Source organism: Stegodyphus dumicola, chromosome 2, assembly GCF_044657685.1.
Source record: "Stegodyphus dumicola isolate Sdum_Otavi_A_Nest chromosome 2, ASM4465768v1".
Classification (NCBI taxonomy): domain Eukaryota; kingdom Metazoa; phylum Arthropoda; class Arachnida; order Araneae; family Eresidae; genus Stegodyphus; species Stegodyphus dumicola.
This window is the reverse complement of record NC_140769.1, coordinates 165,034,838-165,050,054: the sequence shown is the minus strand read 5'-3', so window position 1 is coordinate 165,050,054 and position 15,217 is coordinate 165,034,838. Positions and strand designations below refer to the sequence as shown.

General features: G+C 31.7%; 1 protein-coding gene across 6 annotated transcripts in view; it reads right to left on the bottom strand.

The window, feature by feature from the left end:
* The window catches only part of Klc (kinesin light chain), a 156,002-nt gene extending 142,130 nt beyond the window's left edge, over window positions 1-13,872 (bottom strand). For 3 of the 6 annotated variants that reach the window (XR_015039646.1, XM_035357811.2, XM_085811414.1), the window contains exon 1: window positions 3,274-3,776. Coding sequence is in view for 4 of the 6 variants with exons in the window: in XM_035357811.2 (XP_035213702.2) it covers window positions 3,274-3,599 (326 nt within the window). In the remaining 2 variants the exon portion in view is untranslated. Of the gene's footprint in view, window positions 1-3,273; window positions 3,780-13,483 lie in introns of those variants that run through there. The other 3 variants (XM_085811418.1, XM_085811413.1, XM_085811415.1) reach the window with 3 other exon arrangements.
* Between the last annotated feature and the right edge of the window lie 1,345 nt (window positions 13,873-15,217).

The following is a 15,217-nucleotide window of genomic DNA, read 5'->3' as shown; positions in this document are numbered from 1 at the left end:
TGATTGAGCTAAAGAATGTAAATACACTTTGATGCAAATAATTTATATGGGTGGGCCATGAGTCAACCCTTGCCCTATGGAAATTCTGAATGGGTTGAACCCTGCAAGTGTGTCATTGAAACTGTTTTAACTCTACCTGAAGACAGTTTGAAGGAATACATCTTAGAAGTAGACCTCAAATATCCTAAAGAACTTCACGTTATGTATAGCAACTATCTACTGACTCCCGAAAAAATTAAAATATAAGTTAATCATGCTTTGCTTTTTACAATGGGTGCATTAAAAATAATAAACTTATACTGAATACTAAATTAGTTCCTAATTTAAATTTTAAATTCAATTAAGTTATCTGTTATAAAAATTTATAATTATGTCTCTCATTAGGTTTAAAATTAGTTCCTGTACATAAAGTATTGAAATTGAATCAAGAAGCAAGGTTACAAACCTTATATATACAGTTTAGCATAGCATAAAAATATGGAAACAAATTCTTTTCAAATTAATGAACAATCGTGTGTGGCAAAACTATGGATAACATGAGGTAGTATGTTATGTCCAGATAGTAAATACTGAAAAAACAACTAGTAGCACCTCCAACCTTCCATTATTTCAGAATTTTTCAAAATGGAATACAAAAGCCATTGTGTTAGCTATTGTAAAATTGTATTAATCTAAACAGACTCATACATGTAGGATTTGTTACGTTAGATTTTAGTAAATATCACATGTACAATTTTCATTATAATTATGTCAAAAGACCATATGAAGAGAGAGCCTTTGTATTACAAGGTATTTCTTTACTTTGTAAAGTAATATTTGGAATGTTACAGAAATTAGATTGTTAAAACAATTAGCTGGTTTAAGAGTAATACTCTTACCATTTTTTAAATTTTCCTTTAAGAATGTTTGCTTATTAAGAGTTAACTATTTTGTTATGCAGATGTTGCAATGTTTTTGTTATTTTTTTTAGTTTTAATAATCAACTGCCAGGTTCACACATATAATTATAGATTGCGAGCATTAAGCCTTTTGTTATCAAAATGTGTTAAAATATTCTACCCAAACACAATGGTAGAGATATGGTGTAATCTTAAAAGCAAGTAGCACCTTCTATGTAAAGAGAAAAAGTTAGTTGGAAATTGGCTTTCGGTGGAAGAGGTCAGATGTTCAGTAGAGCAAATTACATAATCAACAATTTTATTTATGTTAATATAGTTCTTTTTATTGTATAAAGTGTATATAAGTTACTTAGTGTGCTGTAAATAAATGAAAAAAATTAATCTCGTTGTCATTAACTGTGTACAAGACATGACAGCAGCCACAACTGGATCTTACAAATACGATATTACTATATCCTTTTCATAAAATACACTTACTTAGTCCATTGATGCAATTAACTGATATCTTTAATCAGGACTAAGAAGACAAAATGCTATATTTTATCTAATTAAAAATGTTTTTAAAAGCCATATATGCAGAATCTCATAATGTATATCTAATAGTGTATCTAATAATGCACATCAAAAAATTATATTTATAATCATTCTCTTTTACATTATAAAATACATCATTATACACATGATGTATTATGTAATATAAAAAGAATAATAAACACAATACATAAAATTTACCTTAAATTATTTTTAGCATTCTTTTAAAATAAAAGTATTTATTTATGAGAAACAGGCAAATGTTTGCAAATGAACTACAAAATGTTACCTTTGCCCTTGTTTATTTTTTAACTAGAAAATAAAGTCAAAGTTTACAATTGTGTGCCCCTTGTTTTTTGGCGATTCTTTTTTGACACCAAGACCGGCACTGGGAAGACACAATTTCAAGATGGACAAGACACAAAACCAAAAGAAGTCAAAGAATTGCACAAACTCCGTGTCCATGTACACAGCGATCTATTTTCACTTAAAAAGACATCAGAGAATTGCACAAACTAGGCATTGTGCACTGCCTTAACTTTGTCCATGTTCACATCAATCTATTTTCATTTAAAAAAATCAGGAAGCTAAAAGTTAAAACTATCATGGTAACCAGAAATGAGGTTTCATTGCCAAAATTCAACAAAATTTGTCGCTAATCGAAGGGGCACCCAATTCTACACTAGAGCCGAAATTAAAAACAGAAAAATAAATATAATGCCCTAAAATTATTCTTAAGTCTGCAACATCACCAATTAGTTTAAATCTTCTATATATCCCAATCCACCCAAATTTCCGATAACAATCATTTCCTTAAATATCAGTCATTATTTTAAACATTGTAACTGTAAATCAAAAAAAAATTTTTTTTTTTACTTGAAAACCTGAAAACAGCTTAAAAAAATTAACAAACAAAACATGTTTAACCTTTAATTTTATAAGCAGTGAAAACAGTAAACTGTAAAAAATACCAGTTTTGAGTTATTTTCTAATTAGTTAATAATGCTCTATTACTAACAGTGGCGTAGCTAGGGCAGGGCAAAAGGGGACATCTGTCCCCGCGCACAGCAGCCAAGGGGCACCAAATTGATGCTACGAAATTTTTTTAATAAAATGTTTCCTATTCTTGGCACACAGAAAGGGGTGCAAATTCTTCAGTTGTCGTCAGGCACTGGAAACTCTAACTATGCCCCTGATTACTAAGCAGTACAAACATCAGCAAATTAACATTTCGCAGTAACTTATTTTAAATACAAAAATATCAGACTTATTCATGAGTTTTCTATCCCATGATAAACAAAATACCCTAAGTAAATAATATAAATACCATGCTGCTCATAGAATTCCATTTAAGTCACTACAATTTTAACAAAAAGGCTAACCAGAAAATTAGTATTTAATACTCGCTTTTTAAAATCACTAAAATTTACTGATCTTCAATGGAAAATAAACAATTTGCCTTTTAATAAGCTTTTAAGAGGGAGTCTGTCTTACAAGGCAGACAGCATTAAATAGAATACTTTCTTCATACGCATAATTATGAAAATCTTATAAGCATAACTTTGAAATTCACTTAGCAATAAACAACTTGCAATACTGTATTACAGTTTAAAGAGACATAAATAATGTCTCCATTTACATGAAAACTTTTTGTTCCGAATTAATTTATTTTAGAAAGATTTTATAGTATCATTAGTCTACTAACAAGCATTTTCAGCTTTAAATCCATTTTAGTACATATAATTGCCCTTTCCAAGAAAATAGCATACTTCTCTACAAAATTAAACAAAAACAATTAAAGACTAATTCAAAAAACATCCATATGAGTACATTACTTTATTACCTGTGTTCCAAATCTGGTACAGTTGTTTCAATTCCATTGTTTTCACTAAATCTACGGAGAAAACGTCGAAAAACTGGGGGAACTGCACTTTCATCTGCAGTCACCTCATCATCATTTTCATTCTGCATATGATTTTCAGAATTTTTCACTTTATCATCACATTCACTTTGATTAACTTCTTTAGAATTCTCAGCTTTATTATCTAACGTTTCACTTACACATTCAACAAGAGTTGAAACTTTCACATACTGATTTTCACCTAAATCTAACTCATTAAGAGATTTTATGCTGTCTAATCTGTCAACAACCTTTTTAGATGATGCCATTGTAACAGAAGCTTTATCACAAACCACTACTTAAATTTCACAGAAAATGTTCTTAATCATATCCTAAGCTGTATTACATAAAACTACTAAATAAAAACTGAATATCAGTATCATAAGTTAATTCTATGTGTTTCAGAAATATTAACAACATAGGTATTCAAAGAAATGCATTCGTAACATATCCACTAGCACCATTGGGCACTAAAACAACGCCTCTCAAGTACCGTTATAAAAAACTGACACCAATCAATAAGCATCAGAGATATTCTATCTAAAGTAAGATAAGATAAAAAGAAAGTTACAATAAATCCTCCCAGAATGTATGTTGTCAGGACTACAATCATATAACCTTTCAATATGTAAACACATAAAGTTACTATTTGATGTTTTTAGACTTATATAATGGTAATAAAACAGCTGTGAATGACAAAAGGAAAGAAGATGCTTGGGCACATCCTTGTGCGATAATATGTGAATGAACAGAAAAATTTTAGTTTTGTATTAATAAAACAGATTCCAAAACTCAAGCAAGTGGAGATATTGCAATAATTATGCATATTGCAGGTACTGCAATTACCTATATAAATGCAGCAAGTCATACCTCAATGAACATTTGCAAAATATGGCCAAGGCTAACAAACACTGATCAATAATTATGAAAATCAAGGTAACAGCATGATAATATTACAAAAAAAGTTAAGTTTGTTCCAAAAATACGAGAACATAATTACAGTACAAAGTCCATAATCCGGACTCGTTGGGCCTTCGGCGATTCCGGATTAGGGGTTTTCCGGATTATAGATCAATTTAAATCTGGTAAGATGGCATGCAAAAATGACACAATTTAAGAAATGAAATCATAATTTATGAAATAAAGAACAATTATGATCTAAAAGGTATCAAAATTTACAAAAAAAAAAAAAAAGCTTAATATTTATTTGCTTACTTTATTAAACATTTCTTTCAATGCAAGTTGTTTAAGATGCTTCCACAAAAAACTCAAAAAGTTCCTTTTTCTTGTGTCATATATAGTGGACTTTCCAATGCCATACTTCTAGCATAATTTTGAGACGGATAGGCATTTATCCATTTTTTGCAGTAATTCCATTTTTTGTTTAATGGACATTGAAACATGCTTTCGCTTTATAGATCCTTTGGCAGCTCCAGAATTGGAAACTCTTTTTGACATAATCGAAAGTTCAAGCTTAATTTTTATAAAATTGTTCTAACAGTCTGCAAAAAATAATAAGCCGGATCCAATTAGAAGATTAAGGAACAGCGCAATCTGCAACATTAACTGAAATGCCTTAGATAATTTTAGCCTCGCTTATACCGTCCATTATACATTAAACGCGCAAGCATAAACGCATAATGCGTTTATGCATGCAATAATGGGTTTATGCATGCGCATAAAGTTTGTAGCTTTGAGGCCCGGATTATAGATCATTCCGTATTATGGACGTTTGGATTACAGACTTTGTACTGTATTATGAATTAGATAAACTATCAATGCAAATTTTTATTTAAATTTCACCAAATACAAAGTTTATAGAAAAGTAACTTCCAAACCTTTGCAATTGGACCAAATTCAACATAGCTTTGTAGTAACATTACTCGGGGGGGGGGGGGGAAGTAAATCTTTACTTTTGCATATACAGAATAAATAAATGGCAAGAAAAGAGATGTTATAAAATTTGCATTACAGTATAAAGACTGTTGTAAGTTTTATAATATAGTATAAAAAACAAATAGACAATCTCAAAACTCTGTACTGTATTTAACTTTACATGTTCTCCCAGTGGCTATTTCGGAAAATTTTATACTAATCATAAAAAAAAAAAACACAGTACGTTTGATTCATGTGTTACAAAATTTGATCAAGACATTTGGTAATTAAAGTTGCAGATCGCATTTAAAGACAAATAAAAGAGCGAAGTGTTTGCATGTGTACGTAATTAAAAGTAAAATGTCAGTCTAAAAAGGTTTCAGATGTTAAGAGATTAAGTAATCAGCACTTCTGTGCAAATTATTGCAAAAAGCATGGATCAATACACTTTTTTTTCAAAATGGAGATCATTTTCATAAATTCCTACAGAAAAGGTATACAGTCAAAAGTCTCTTATTCGGACTCGTCGGGACTTCGGTGATTCCAGATTATCAGTTTTTCCGGATAATAGATCATCAGTTTAAATCTGGTAAGATAGCATGCAGAAATTATAAAATTAAAAATATGAAACCATAATTTATGAAATAAAGAGCAATTATGATCTAAAGGCTATCAAAATTTACAACAAAAAAAAAAAAAAAAAACTTAATATTTATTTGTTTACTTTATTAAACATTTCTTTCAACACGCGCATGCGTAAAGCATACATTACGCATAGTCGAAATTAGAAAATTGCAACCAGAAAACTATTTGATGTGTATTCGTGATATTTATAATGACGAGAAATTTGATTTAAATCATATCAAAGACGGAGTACGTCGAGATGATATACTACATTTAGTAAGGAATTAACTAAATAAACCAAATAAAATTAATAAACCAAATAAAATAAAAACATCTGCCCTGAAGATAAGGATAGTGTTTATAGATCAACTTCCAGTTCATTGCGCGCCGCTACGTCCCCCCCCCCCCGCAGAGCAGCGTGAAATTGATAAACAGATTTCAAAATGGTTAGAGAAACAAAGGATATGCCTTTATCCATTTTTAGCAGCAATTCCACTTTTTGTTTGATGGACATCGAAACATGCTTTCGCTTTGTAGATCCCTTGGCAGCTCCAGAATCAGAAATTCTTTTTGACATAATCGAAAGTTCAAGCTTTTATAAAATTGCTCTTCTAACAGTCTACAAAAAATAATAAGCAGGATCTAATTAGAAGATTAAGGAGCAATGCAATCTGCAACATTAACTGAAATAGGTAATTAGATAATTTTAGCTTAGCTTATACCGTCCGTTATACATTAAATGCGCATGCGTAAACGTATTGATGCGTTTACGCATGCACAGAAAGTTTGTAGCTTTGAGGTCCGGATTATAGATCATTCCAGATTATGGATGCCCGCATTAAAGACTTTTGACTGTATTAGAAAACAAAGGCAAGCTTCTGTATTGGCATGCAGCCAATTCATATTATTTGCATTAATTAAAAATGAAAATATTTGTAATTTAATGATTTTTTATATCCTTACCAGATTATTACTGCACTTTTAAACTGAAAACTTAAAAATTACTTGAGTGAAAATTCTTTCAGCATACCAATTGTAATAAAATTATAAATTATAATCATTAATGAAATTTTACAAAATTTGTTAAATTAAAAATAAAGTGAATCACAAAGCAATATCATTGTATGGCATTTAAAAGGGGGAATCCACATGAAACTACTGAAATTTATTTGCTAACAAACCCCTCAATGCAAAATAAAATATGACATCAAAAATCGCATACTTCAAAATACTTTCATTCATTTTTTGTTGTTGGAGAGTAACATTTTTTTTTGTGTTTTAGCTCTTAAAAGGAGTATAAATTTTTCCTAATGTATTGGGGGCTGAAGAAATATATAAACATTAGATTTCGCAATTTCTACAAAATTGATGTCTTTCAATTTAAAAAAGACAAAACATAAATACAGTCAAAAGTCGTTAATTCGGACACCCATAATTCGGAATGATCTATAATCCGGACCTCAAAGCTACAAACTTTCTGCGCATGCGTAGCGTTGACGCATGTGCGTAAGACCTTTATGGCAGTGAATATTCGTGTGCGCATGCGCATTTAATATATAACGGATGGTATAAGCTAAGCTAAAATTATCTAATTCAGTTAATGTTGAAGATTGCATTGTTCCTTAATCTTCGAATTGGATCCGGCTTATTATTTTTTGCAGACTGTTAGAGCAATTTTATAAAAGTAAGCTTGAACTCTTGATTATGTCAAATAGAATTTCAGATATACATTTACTAATATGTAAAGAATCTACAAAGCAAAAGTATGTTTCGAAGTCCGTTAAACAAAAAGGGGAATTGCTGCAAAAAATGGGTAAAAGCATATCCTTCGTACCATTCCGAAATGTGTTTATCAATTTCACGCTGCTCTGCAGGGGGGGGAGATGCCGTGGGGCGCAACGAATTGGAAGTTGATCTGTCAGCACTATCCTTATCTTCAGGGCAGATGTTTTTATTTTATTTGGCTTATAATTCCTTACTAAATATAGTATTTCATCTTGATGTACTCCATCTTTTATATGATTTAAATCAAATTCCTCGTCATTATAATTCGCTTCCGATAGTGAAGAAAGTGACACAGAGGTTATTGGAAACGAAAAAATTTCGATTGAAAATTAGTCGGTATTCTCGACACAGCAATTACAGGACTTGAACAGAGTAACTTTGTAACTGAAGAAGAAATTATGCCTGTTTATAGAATTAAAGAGAAAGTATTATCACATAAAACAAAGCAACTTAAACAACTTACATTGAAAGAAATGTTTAATAAAGTAAACAAATAAATATTAAACTTTTTCTTTTTGTAAATTTTGATACCCTTTAGATCATAATTGTTCTTTATTTCATAAACTACGGTTTCATATTTTTAATTTTATAATTTCTGCATGCCATCTTACCAGATTTAAACTGATGATCTATAATCCGGAATAGCCGAAGTCCCGACGAGTCCGGATTAACGACTTTTGACTATATTTCCATCATTTAAAACATTTTTGTGATTGAAAGTATATCCGTAAACTCCAACCTACAGCGAAAGTTGTCAGCAGCCTATGCATGAATGACATTTTTACAACTTTGAGCGTGTAAGACATATTTTAATTAACCACTTATTAATTTTTAATTAACCACTAAATGTAATTAATTTAATTACATTAAAATTCATATATATGAAAAATGGAATAATTAAAGATATTTCTTGTAAATTATAAGCATATTAATTAGAAATTTTCATTTTATTACTCAAGCAAAAATATCACTAAATCTACTAATATATCAATAAAACAAATATTTTAAATCACGAATCATAGAGCAAACTAGAAACCATAAACCATAGCTTTATGAGGTTTTTGAATTCTGATTTCTACAAGGAATTTTTTTTTAATTTTTAATTCTAGATAGAGACAAGAAATACATTATCAAAAAAAACTTAAAATTCATTTATAAATTATGAACGTAAAGTATCATGCTTTAGAAGATTAATTTCTGAATTAGATAATCTATTTTTATAACTATGTTCTTCATCTGCCTGCATATTTACTTTTCAATTAGAACGGCTTCAAGAGTTTTCATACCTAAATATTGTCCGAATACAGTCCAATTTTCCCCTCCCAAACGAAAAAATTCTTCCATGAGTTGCATCTAAATCCAAAAATTCTTTCGTAGGTTGTCTTTGAACAATTTTTTTTCCCATCTTTATGACAGAATCTGGAACCATTGCATCTAAAAGTCATTTTGAATGGCTCAAAACTGAAACTGGAAGGTTGTGTTCAATATCTTTTGATTTAACAGCACTAGTTTTTAATGCCTTTGAGAAAAAACATGCTATTTAATGTCATCTTTCATGTCATGTGCAAAATTTTAGCCTCTTGTTCTAAGACTACATTTCATGAACTCTAAAAATTCCAATTCAACCACAACTCGCATAAAGCATGTGCTATATTTTCTCACCATAACAAAGTGGCGTAGCTAGGGTGGGACAAGAGGGGACATCTGTCCCCGGGCGCAGCATCCAAGGGGCGTCAAATTGATGCTACGAAATTTTTTAATGAAATGTTTTCCATTCTTGGCATACAGAAAAGGACGCAAATTCTTCAGTTGTCCCCGGGCGCTGGAAACTCTAGCTACGCCTCTGCCATAACATAACGAAATGCAGGTGCAGGCTTATGCACATGCAGGGTGTTGAATGGAAAGAGAACAGTCAGAATTTGCAGATCTACTATTGGCTACATTTCAAAATGTGAAAGATCCTCAGCTTAACACATGATAGGCCAAGCCTTTTGCCAATTATCAAATAAATAAGTAGGCTCTTTGGAGTCTCAGTATATCTCTATGACCAACACTTATGAAAATAAAAGGCAGTTAATGACCTTAGTCAAGTCAACAAACCTTAGATTGATACTGAATCTGTGTAAACTTACATCAATCTAAGGTTACTAACTGGAAAGATCATGCCAATGAATAGATTCGGTTAGCCTCTATTTAAGGGTATTTAAGGGTGCCCTTGGATTATCGCCAAGTTGTTGTTTCATTTATGATAACCTGAGTAGTTGAATGTCATGGAAACCCTATTACGACGTAATTGGTTGGGTGTTTCTGGTGTATTTGACTAATGAGAAAAGATTTGTAAGGACTTGTTTGTATGTTGGTTAGGAAGTAGGTTGCTTATTTTGTGGTTTACACAGTAAAATGGCTGAATGTGGTAAGATTAATTTGAAGTTTCTTAAAATATTTGAATGTTATAATTTAATGCACCACAAACTCCTTGTAATTAGCAATTTTTCAAAGTTAGTCATGAACTGATACAATTAAATGTGTTACAGGCCATTCCTATTGGGTGTGTAGCACATAAAAGTATGCGGGCAGCGAAAATCGGGGGGGGGCGGACTCTCGCGATACCATGACTAAATATTTTAAATTCATTAAAAGTACTTGCCATATGTAAGTGCTTTTTATATAATTTGTCATATGTAAGTACTTAGTAACTATGAAATAAAAATTTTATTAATCATTGAGCATTTTTTTTAAATTTGGATGCAGCAATCTTAAAAAAGTACGTGGGCAGCCAATAGCCTAAGAATGGCCCTGATATGTTATCTAAAAGTCTATCACATCTACTGCTGATTGTCCATTTGGTAAAAATATATTTACGGGTGCCCCTTGGCGACAACTGGCGATTTTTGGCAGTACAAGCACACCGAGTTTGTGCCATTCTTGTTATTTAGGCTCTGTTTCGGTCAAAAACAATTCCTTAACAGCATCCAAAAACTTACTAAAATTATCTGAACTAGAACCTGTATATCAGAGTCGCCACATAAATTCACAAAAATAAGAGTAAAAAATATTCTCCGTCACGGCAGTATTGTCTGACGTTCAACCAGACGTATTTCCTTCCTACAAACAGGACACATAATAATGACTACTAAGTAAACCTTTCATTTACACACCAGTCAATTAATGCTTTTTCCCTTTCATTCCAAATCATACAGAAACTTCAAATTAATCTTACAACATTCAGCCACTTTACTGTGTAAACCACAAAATAACAGCGTATTTCATCCAAACTCCGACACACACTTTCCAAACTTTTTCTCAGCGTTCATATTCACCGCAACCAATTATGTCATAATAGGGTTTCCATAGCATTCAACAGCTCTACTCTTATATGTGCCCTAATATCACCAAATGTAGCGATATTTGTTCTGCGCTGGTTTTTGGCATGATTGCGTGTTGTACGGCAACCTTGTTGACATTGAAAAATCTTTTGCTGGACTAGTTTAATTGCTCGTTGGTTCGTGTCATACATGTTTTGAAATAACCTATGTTGCAATGAGAGACGTGGTGGCAAGATTTCAGTTGCATATTTTAGATTGTGTGCAAAGGAAATTTAGTATTAAAAGGTACAATATTAGAGTTGTTAACAAGTCTGCTCTGTTTCTGAGAAGATAGGTGGAAATATAAAGTGGTGGAAGTTGATGAATCAAAGTTCGGCAAAATGAAATATCATATGATAGAAGTAGGGAAATGCTGATGCAGTGTATTAAAAAATGGATTGAGCCTGGTACAACTATTTTTTCGGATGGATGGAAATCTGACAAGGATTTAGGAAAAGAAGGTTTTGAACATTTATTTGTGAACCATAGTATGAATTTTCTGGATAGTGTGTCTGGCTGTTATATAAATAGGATAGTGATTACGTGGCGGCATGTTAAAGGCAGTATGAGATTGGCATTTCTGCTGTTCAAAAAAGCATTCATTCAAAATAAGTTCATTTTTTCTTGTTCTTATTTTGTAGAATGTTATGTTCATTGTTTTTTAGTATGAATTTCTGTCGTTATTGTTTTTTTTTAATTGTTTGAAATTTATTTTAGTTATTTTAGTTCATTTTGTTGATTAGTGGATAGCGCCTAGATTTTGCAATTCGTAGATGTTTTTTAAAGTTGATACAGAACGCTGTGTACATGGTATTCTTTGAAATTTATAGTTGTTATGTTAATTTATTAAAGTGACGTGTGTGTAGTTCGTTGTTTCATTCATTGCCTAGATTGTGCAATTTGTAATTCTTTTTTTAAGTTAAAACATATCGCTGTGTACATGGATTATTGTCAAATAACTTTGGTTAGGAAATTCACGCTTTTGCTATCTAAATTTTTTGTTTTTTGTTTCGAATTTTTAGCATAAACTGTGTGTTTAAAACGTGGTTTTTCTAAGTGCGAAAACTTCGTTTTTGGAGACATTTTAAGCTTAAAGTTCGAAATGTAGACAAAAAATTTAGATAGTAATATGGCAGCGGGCAGTTTCTCGCCAAAAAAGTTTGGCAAGGAGACCTGAGGGCATATATAAGAGTAGTTACCATCCAATTTTAATCCAAAAAAGGGTTCCTATTCAACTACTTAGGTTACCATAAATAAAACAACAACTTAGCGATAATCCAAGGGGCACCCTTAAATCTACTCTAACCATCCGTTTAAAAAAAAAAAAGATAAAAATTCGCTCATCATATTCTGTTATCTCAACATATACCTCATTAGCTAATGATGAAAAAGTATAAATTACATCTTACTAAAGAATTTGTTTTCGAATGTTAACATTTTATGTTCCAACTTACAATCATTAAAATTATTTAATACCAACTCAACAGACTGTTAAAATTTGCAGCATTTGTTTCTAAATAGGAGATAATTAAGCAATATTAAAAATGGCATAATAAATAAATTTGTGAAACATTAACTAATAAATAAATATTACCAGTGATATTCCTACAACAGGAATAATCATAACATTATCAGTGATATTTCACTTCCTATAGATTATTTGGTAATGGCAAAAATTGAGGATTATCTGCCTAATCGAAATGATGCCTTCATCGTGAACTTATTAAAAGGAAACTGGCTTTTAATCACATTACATGAGAGAGAAGAAAACAAAAAAAATCCCATGCAGTCATCTCATTTGGCAGTATCTGAAGCCAGGTTGAACTTACATTTTCAGCTGTGTTACTTACACATGAATCTCTGATGGGTCTTATTCCTTCTACAATAAATCCCCAACAGATAACTATAGTTTCAAAATATAGTGAAGTAGAGTTTCTCAAGCTAGTAACATCTGTTTTAAATTCTCTGTGTTGTGTGGTTCTATCTTCTTAAAAAATATCAATACTGCAAAGCAACTAACAAGTGAGATTTTTAAGAAACTTAAGATACCCTTGAATGACCATTTAAAATGAGTAAATAATTTACATTTTAATTTAAAAAAAAAAGGTTTCATTCTTTTTATTTAAAGGGTACAAGAGACAGTTTTTACATATGCTAAAAATTAATATGCTTTTATCATTAGGGAAAAACTACATATTTACTGCCTACTCTATAAGCAGATTCTGAACAAAGTCACTAAGAAAAGAAAAATCTGTGTTAACATAAAAAGAGCATATATCCATAATAAAATCTCACGTTAAACGAAATATGAGGAGCTAGAGTATTTACAAATGATATTTATGATCATAAGAGATTGATTTACTTTTCAACAACTACAGCATTAAAACTCGCCATTTGGTATATACATTTATATGCTAGTAAGTTTTACAATTAAATGCATAACTTATATACACGAGTCATACACACGTCCCTATAATACAATTTATATAGGTAAATCAACATACCTTTCTGGTACTTGAATAAGAAGTGAGCAAAATGTTTCAATTCATATGATTGTCGCAATATAATTTAGTTCAATGATTCGCTAAGTTACGACTCACTTTTTGAAACACGATCATATCGTACCGACGACAATTTTTTCATACACGAAAGCAGATTTTTAGGCTTCTAACCCTTAATGTCGGATGATTTTGAACTATAGCCAAAAAATGTCATTTACCAAGTACCGGCTATTGTCATAATTCATTCAATTAAAAGAATCAAATATTTAAAGGGTGACAGCATTTAATTACTCAACAGCTCTAAAAAACTTTTCGTCGGAAAGCAAGTTACTACTGGGTAATTTTAATATGAATATAAGCAAGAGATGACTAATTGACGCAGAAAGGTACACAGAGCGCCTACAAACATAGGCAAGCTAGGATGATTTGATAGCAAATCTTTCCAGGAGGTGGCAGAGTATACAATCCTTATAATCGTTTCGAGCTGCAGTTGTTAGTTAGGCCTTTTCTTCAATTTATTTGCCTCACATGATTAATCAATATGGCACAACAAACATAACTGTAACTAATAATAACACAAACATGAAAAATTCACCTCCAAACTCAGAAAATCCTCACATGAGACATCTCAATGATGAACCCAACGTTCTCCAAATATTAAGTCACAAAATTACTTTTCAATGACGTCGAAACTACCAGATTCTTGGTGGAAGATATACGTAACGACCCAAATGTGATTATGTCTGCTAGTGATCAAAAAGAACTAAACTTTCTCCTTGTAAAAGCCATTAATCAACTGCGTATGCAGGAAAACGAGATGGCCAATGCAAAAATAAACGAATTACAAACCTCTAAAGCTCGCTAAACAATTTGAAGAGATTAAAAACTTCTGCGACAGACTTCAATCCACTAGCGGTTTCAAAGAACAAAGAAAAAGAAAATTGCGCCATAGACAAACGGATTCTGACTCCGATGAGGAGCCTTCCCTCAAAACCAGCAATCGATATAAACAATTAGAGAACCAAATAGACGACATGCATTTGGACAACGAATATGAATCAGCCACTCAGCTCACTACCACCCCAAAAGACCAACCAGACAAAAGTGACAACATTCCCACGAATATAAAACCAAACTCCAGCCCCAAAACAAGCAGAATTGATAAAGTGCCACTTATTGTCGTAGATGACGTACCAAAAGCGGATGAATTCTTAAAAAACTGAAACAAGCAAACCGGAAAAGAGATAACTGGCACCTTAAAAGGACGCCGCCTTGAAACACAGCCTGCAGACTCTGACTCACATCGATTCATTCGCAAAATAGTTGAAGAAACAAAACTTAAAGCCCACACCTACTTATTGCCCGAAGATAAAGTCATAATAAGAGACTTACTCATCATCACAGATCCCCAAACCATCACTCAAGAACTTCTTGACAAAGGATTCAAGGTTAACTTTATTACACTATTAAGAAACAGAAAAGAAAATAAACCAATGCCGCTTTTCTTAGTACATATACCAAAATCAGAAGAAAATAAGGAAGTATTCAAAATCAAACGCATAGGTTATATGAACGTAACAATAGAATCATTACGCAAGAAACCTGGCCCTCCACAATGCTACAGATGCCAGGGATTTTTTCACAGCTCCCTGCTCTGCACTAGAGACTGGGTATGCGTCCGTTGTGGAGGCAATCACAAACCTATAGAATGCACCCGTAGTCGCGACCAGCCAGCCA